Raw genomic sequence first — 7,810 nt, 5'->3', positions numbered from 1 at the left:
TGTTTCTTTAAACTATAGGCTTTCCTGTCCTGCCTACAAGTACTTTATAAATATCTTAATTTGCGAGTACTATTCAAACTACATTTTACCTATAATACATATTTTGACTTTGCTAATACAAAAAATTGGATCTAGGCCTATATAAAATAAAGTCAGTCTTTTGACTTTCGTTTCCCGCTTCTGTACTCTGGCTAACTGATTGCCATTTCTTGAACGAAGTGGACATCAGTGTACTTTTTTTGTGCGGGGTAAAGGCAGGAGATGCTCTGACAGTTAAAAAGATATGCAAGGTGTACTTATCAACTAAAAACACTGAGACCTGTATGAACTACGGCTAAAAGTGGATGGGTTCAAGCAGAAATGCTGTTGGACATTAGCTGAATTTTAACATGTCCTCCATTTTTGGCGGCGTGGCTTGCTCTGTTGTCCAGAAATTATAACTTCATATTTTGATCCTATTTGAAAATAGCTTTTCATAGTGATTAGTGGGGTGAAATTTATGTTTAAGAATTATGTAATAAAACAATGATTTGTGATCTGAACTCACTATTTAATTTTCAGGTATGCCGGCAAAAACTCCATATCGAACCAAAATTGAATCGATTTTCAGTTTTTTTTCCGACAGGCAATAGGAAGAGAAGCAGAACATCTTTCTTCAACACGTACGTGAAAAAGCTTGAACATGAAAGCAAGGCTCGTGGGTCATGCCTCGTTTTCATGCTAAGCTTATTTTCACGTAGGATATAGCTTTGTTGGTCATAATTAAATTATTTTTTCACGCATATTTTGAAGTAGGACGTTCTGCCTCCCTTCCCATAGCCTGTCAGAAAAAAACCTAGAAATCGATTCAATTTAAGGTGGCTCGAAGTAGTAAACAGTTTTGGGACAGCCACCTTTATGAAAAACATCTATACAAGCATGTGATGTTATAAATACTAATTATCCTTTAATTACCAATATTGACAGGAATGTCTAAGAGAGACCAGAAACGATATCTCAAGTGAAGAGCCAAACCCCATGACAAAAATGAGATTCACTAATAATCCCTGAAATGTTTTGATAGCATCTGGTCTGACTCACCCAATAAAACAGCAATATATACAAATGTCTCAGCCCTTCTTGATATAAGCAGCGGCTGCAAGTCCAGACTTTGGAGTTGGGCAACGTCGCACTCGAGATTTTTTGAAAAACTAGTTTAGCTCCCCTAGGGTTTACTCTTCGGCAATTTTTGCACTGTGATCTGTCCCTAAATTAAATACTTATTGTATCTATAAGCAAATGGTGGAGATATTCATATAGGGTGCAACCTGTGTCGCCGACCAGATGGACAATCGAACACAGACTGGAAAAGAGACACCAGGAGGGGTACGTAATACTTTATAAGAGTTAAAGCGATGTTCATGCATACTTTTACGAGACTTAACACTGGCTCTCACCAGGCTCTCGCCTATAAATGCTTTCTCAGTCAAAGCGAATCAGTAAAGCCCGTTTTCCACTCAAGCATTTCGCCTCCACTGGCGAAAACTTTCGCAAGCGAAAACTGTTATACTTAAGGCGGATTTCCACTTACCCAAAATGCGAAATTTTTCGCGCGAAATTCGATATGGCGCATGCGCAGTTTTTTACCGAGCCTTTTCTTGCGAAAAAAAAATTTTCTTTTCGCTGAAAAATGTAGTTGAGAATGTTTCAACTTTGAAAAGCGAAATTGCGAAAAAGTCAACATATGTTTCATCATGGCGTCGGATGAGGAGCGAGTGGAAGCGGAAAATTTCAGCGAACATGAAAGCATCGATGAAACAAGAGATTTATTGCAGCTTTTAATGGCCGAAGTACAAGTTTATCCAGGCATTTGGAATAAAAAGTCGCCCGCATACAAAGAAGCACAAAAGAAAAAACTGATTTGGGAAAAGATAGCCATGAAGTTGCAGATTGGTGGTACGTCAGTTTTCTTGTATAGTTATTCTTGTATGATCTTTCTTGTACATTGCTGCAGACCAAATGATTGGTTTACAGCACAATTTCTATAAACTAAATTTTAACAATAATGTTGAGGTTCGTGGGTATAAATATATATTATTACTATTATAATAAGGGTAATTTTTGTATTAAAAATATTGTAATAAAATCATTTTAGCGCAAGCTAGTACATGGCAAGGCCCGCTAAAATTAATATAATTGGTGTTAATTTATAAACATTTAAGCTAATCCAAATTCCTATACAAAAATGACCCTTACTTTAGAAACTCATATTTCCAAAATTAATAAATTGAAAAATGTTTATGGAAAAAATGTGCTATTTGTTTGCATATGATAAAAGTTATAATTATGGGACGTTTTAAACCTCCAAAACATATAGGTAAACATCAGTAGCAACTAGCAAGTGTGTTTATTTATATACTAATGTCCACATAATCCATGTATATTTTCCCAAAGAAGATCACATGAAGGTGGTTTGTACTGCTGTCCATGCATGTTTCCATTTGATAATTATCAAAACTTAAACCCTCAGGCAGGTATATAATAGTACGACTTTCATATAATAAATTGTATGGGAATTATATGGCTGATACCTCTACATTTTACAATTATAGTTTTTAGTGTACTACTCCAGTTATAATTCTGTGAGGATTTTGTGGTCTTAAAGACATTTTTGTAATACAAACCCATGGCTGTTAATATTAATTACTGTCTTGAAAATGCACTGTTTTTCCAATTTCCTGGCTTGAGATAGTTGGAGACACAAACTGAGTATGATGCAATAAAATACATTTTTTGCTTCACCTAGTGGCAGTTATAAACATTAAACAGGAGGGATCATAGAGTAATTATGTCTCAGAAAATACAATTTTAAAAATTTTTGTTGCAGTTGAAGAAGCAAAAAAGAAGTGGAAAAACTTGTATGACAGTTATAAAAAATGCAAAGAAAGAGAGCGAGAACAGGAAAAGTCTGGTTCTGGTTATACAAAGAATCCCACTTGTCGGTACTATAATGAGTTGCACTTTTTACAAGATATTGTGTCCACTCGTACCACAACCAGCAATATCGCTGTGGCTCAACAAGATAAAGCATCCGATGTATTGGAAGTGTTACCATCAAGTTCCACCACCAGAGCATCAACTGCAGCTGCTCAAATACCAACCTGTCCTGTTAAGCGTCCAAAGAAAGAAATTGATCCTGTTGACAAACTGTTGATCAATGCTCTTACAAACGAGGATAAAGCATCTAATAAAGGTGATGATGCTGATACTCATTTTTGCCTAAGTTTGGTTGAAGCTATAAAGAGCTTACCACAAAAGAAAAACCTAATGATAAAAAGCAAAATAATGTCACTAGTTTATGAAGCTATGGATGACTAGTGGACAATTGCTAAAACTCATACATTTTTATCAAACAGTTTTTGTTATTGTTCTAATTTACCTACCTTGGGGCTAGGGCTAAATGCCATTGTAACTTGACATTGTGTTGTTTTAAAAAATATACTGTATGCAACAGGTATTGTTATGAAAGGTTTGGTTTACTCTGTGTTCATACAATTTCTTAAAACTCCTTTTGTGTGTGCTTAAACATTCTGGCCAAAGTGATGTTTTTATTTTTTTATCAAAACAATGATAATTTTTAAGTTTTTAAACATCTTAATAATAATTACAGTAATTTCTGGCATTGTTTGAACTCATTTCCTTACACCATTTTAACATGCTACTGAGGGGCAATAAAAATTTTTCTGGTCTTGTTTGAACTCATTTTTTAAAGGTACACCTTCTTTGTAATGTACAAACATTCTGGTCAAAGTGATGTTCATTTTTATTAAAACAATGATGTTTAAGTTTTTAAACAACATTAATAAAAAAATGAATACAGTAGTTTCTGGCCTTGTTTTAACTCCTTGCTCCTGAGAGCCAACTTCATTTGTTCAATAATTTGGCTGTTTATTCTCTGCTACACTGCAGTGCGATCATTTCTCTTTGCCACGGAACTGCTCCATCAGGTGAGACAAAATAATCTCGAAAATTATCTCGCACTAGCTTTGCATTTCCACTATAGTTATTGGATCCCATACGTCCGACAGCTTGAAGCCCTGTATCAGCTTGCACTACTGTTCTCCACAGACCGTCTCTCTGTCTATTGTGAACTTCTTGGTCAATGAATCTGGCAGGGCAGTATCGACTAGCTCCATCACTAAAACGATCTTTTATAAGGTAGTTGTGCATTGCTACACAAGCTTTTGTGATGGATTCTACTGTTGATACTTTTGCAACAATAGGACGACGAAATATACGAAACCTTGCAGCCATAATCCCAAATGTATTTTCAATTGTTCTTCGTGCCCGGCATATTCTGTAATTTGCAACTATTTCATTCAGACTGAGATTATCATGGGAATATGGTTTGATAATGTTAACACGCAAAGGAAATGCATCATCAGCAACAAAAACATACGGGGCTATAAACGTTGATCGGTCTAGTTTACATGGCTCCGGAATGTCACAGGATTCATTGGTGATGACATGCCCAATGTTACTATTAGCAAATGTTCCTCCATCACTTTGTCTCCCTGATTCTCCAATGTCAACCATAATATATTCATAATTACTGTTGCACACAGCCAATAAAACGATGCTAAACGATTTCTTATAATTGAAGAACATTGATCCACTATTTGCCGGAGCCTGTATAACCACATGCTTCCCGTCGATTGCTCCTAAACAATGGGGAAAATTCCACTTTTCTTCAAAACCACGAGCTACTTTTCTCCACTGGTCTTTTCGAGTTGGAGCGGATAAAAAACCTTTCTCCACCAGTGTATCCCAGATAGCATCAGACGTTTCTTTGACAATACGACCGACTGTTGCTTGACTTAACCGATAGCTTCCAGAAATGGTTACTTGCGAATCTCCAGTTACGATATATCTTAAGGTGACACATAGTCTCTCTTCTGGACCGATTGGCTCTCGTTTAACCGCAGACTTTGTTAATTTTGGTGCTATCCATTGTAATAATTCTTCCAGTTTACTGGGCAACATTCGAAAGTGTTTGAAGAATAATTCATGATCAACTAACTTCATTTCTTGCACTAAGCAATGAAATTCTCCTTTAAGTTTCCTTTCTGCAAATATCTTTCGTATCCAGAATCTTTTTCTGTATTTTTTTCGTTTATTTCTCCTACGCAAAAGTAGCAACAGAAGAATCTGTCTCCTGTTTAGAGCGGCCATGTTTTTTAACTGCGCTTTTTTGTCCCTTCATATCCCTCCCAATCCTTTCCTAGCTCAGTGCGAAAAAGCAGACAAGAAAACAAGTGGAAATTCAACAAAGAAAATTATCGCTCGAAATCTTTTTCTCGCGATTTTTTTTCGCTCGAAAATTCCAAGTGGAAATCCGCCTTTAGCTGTTCTTTCGCTGTAGTTAATTGTTCTTTCAACAGAAGTTGAGCATTTTCAACTACTGGGATAGCAAGAATAATTTCTCCAGCGATGAATGAGTAGAAAAATATATTTATTTGTCGACTGCTTTTCGCTAACGGCGGCAAAATGCTTGAGTGGAAAACGGGCTTAATTAAAGATCGCGGATTTGCTATTTGGCTTGTGTGGCCCCACTGCTGGGACAAATTGTATAAGCCCACCTCATGTACTAACACACACTTCATTCCAAATACTGAGTTCCCTAATATGAGCTTAAGTTATAGTAGCCCACTACATTATTGCACTTTAAAGCATTAATGAACAGTAATTTTACAGAACGGAATAGACAACAGACAACACATTGTCTTTTAGTTTTAGTTTTAATATAGCATGAAGCCTGGTTTCCATATGGACGTAAAACGTGTGGGGTAAGCGTGTCGTAACTGTCGTGGAGATAGACTGCAAGCCTATCTCTACGAGGTTACGACACGTTTATGACCATATGGAAACCAGGCTTAAGCGCGTTTTTAATACATGTTCGTTTTTCTCTTTATGACTGGCTTCATGTGGCTTGTTTATTGTACTAACACCAAAGTCGTCCATGTATAAGCTCCCCCGTACATAAGCCCCCCCCCCCTGTATAAACCCATCGGCAAAAATTGATAACGAAAGAATATAAGCTCAGGGCTTATAGTCGGAGGTTTACGGTATATCATAAATATTTAAGTATACATTAAATATCTTTTTAAGGATGGATTAAACAAATTTACTACAAGCATGGAGGTGGATGAAACAAAAACCAGTTCGGATACGCCTGTTACACCTAAAAGCACCTTGCGATCACCTTTCGTATATACAGAAAAAAAGAACAGAATGTTGTTTAAGGACTATAAACTTCTTGATAAGGTGCAGTATAGTCAGTAATTATCCCGTTCATTGCCCCCAATACCACAGTATACAGGCGCTCTTGGGTATAAAAGTTTCAATGTTAATGTGAAAATAGCACTTATTTGCTATTGTACCCATTAAATTTATCTTTTTCGCCAGTTTTCCCCTGCTGTTACGAATGCGTTGGAGCATAACTGCCTGAGTCAAACGCAGAGGAGCGAATTTATAAGAGATCTATGCACGGATATATCTTCAAGTGGTGTATGCTTTTTGAATAAAGCAGAAAGAAATCAAGTAGCATTAGCAATCGTTACAAAATATCCCCATCTTAAAGATTCTATTGGCAGTGGCCTGGTAAGTATACGCCTACAACCACTAGATGAAAGTATGATCACTATTGCTTATTAACAAGTTGTTCGAGTCGTGGATGAATGGCTAAGCCTTGATATAGCTAGCTAGGTTAGTCTTAAAAATACAGTAAGAAGAAAAGCCGAAACAACTGTCGCGCAATGAAGCCAAACAAATACATCTAATTAGACGGTAAAAATATTGCAGATGTTTTATAGTATTAAAGGGCATATGACGCCAAAATTTTTAATGTCGCATTTGCAAGAACTTTTAAAATTGTAACTTAACTTTTTTTTTGTTTCCGTTCTTCGTTTTGGAGATATTTCGTTTTGTTGAATATGCAAAGTACCCACTTTCTACGTCACATATGCATAATTAGTTAAATAAAATGTTGCATGGTTTCAACCTTACAGCAACAGAGATTGTTTTAAAAGAATGATATGCACAAGCTTTGTGTAAACTTCGCATATCCTTCTTTTTCAGTATTGTTGGTTAATAAGAGCGGTGATAATAAACGTTTTTATGCTAACTAATTATGCATAAGTGACGTAGAAAGTGGGTACTTTGCATATTCAACAAAACGAAATATCTCCAAAACGGAAACAAAAATGTGTAAAAGAAGTTAAGTTACAATTTTAAAAGTTCTTGCAAATGCGACAATAAACAATTTAGCGTCATATGCCCTTTAATTTACATTGTAACATTTTTTACAGGGTTCTTGGTCGGAATCAATTAAAAACAGATTTAAGCATGTACGAAAGTACGCAAGCAAAAAAAGAAAGAATTCAGCAATGAATGACGGTGATTCAGAAACACGAGACACTTCGGTACATGCATCCAATCCAAGTAAACCTAGAAAGATGGATTTCTGGAATATTATACCAAATCCTGTTGGCACAGAAAGCATTCAGAACGACCACCTTGCAGAGATGCAGAAGGAATGCCAAAACCACGAATGGCTCAAGATAAGGACAAGATAAAAGAGCTGATGAATGTGACATATGACTTACGAAGGAAGGAAATATTAACGACCACCGTACCAGTTGAAGAAATAATCAAGAAATACCCTCCTCTTGCAAGTGTTAACAGGGTAATGCATATTATGGACCTGTTTTTTTGTAAAGATGTCGGCCAAAAAAGCAGTTTTCTACATAGCACCACCTTAAATTTGAATGGA

General features: G+C 36.1%; 1 protein-coding gene across 1 annotated transcript; it reads left to right on the top strand.

Annotated features, from left to right (window-relative positions):
- The first annotated feature begins 1,733 nt into the window (after positions 1–1,733).
- Positions 1,734–3,357, top strand: LOC114540160. Its single transcript, XM_028560436.1, has 2 exons — positions 1,734–1,935; positions 2,867–3,357. Exons 1-2 carry the CDS (start codon positions 1,734–1,736, stop codon positions 3,355–3,357), a joined length of 693 nt encoding a protein of 230 aa, XP_028416237.1.
- The last annotated feature ends 4,453 nt before the right edge of the window (positions 3,358–7,810 follow it).

Source organism: Dendronephthya gigantea, unplaced genomic scaffold, assembly GCF_004324835.1.
Source record: "Dendronephthya gigantea isolate DGI-Jeju-01 unplaced genomic scaffold, DenGig_1.0 000221F, whole genome shotgun sequence".
Classification (NCBI taxonomy): Eukaryota; Metazoa; Cnidaria; class Anthozoa; order Malacalcyonacea; family Nephtheidae; genus Dendronephthya; species Dendronephthya gigantea.
Note: the sequence above shows the minus strand (reverse complement) of the source record. Positions and strands in the feature narration are given on the sequence as shown.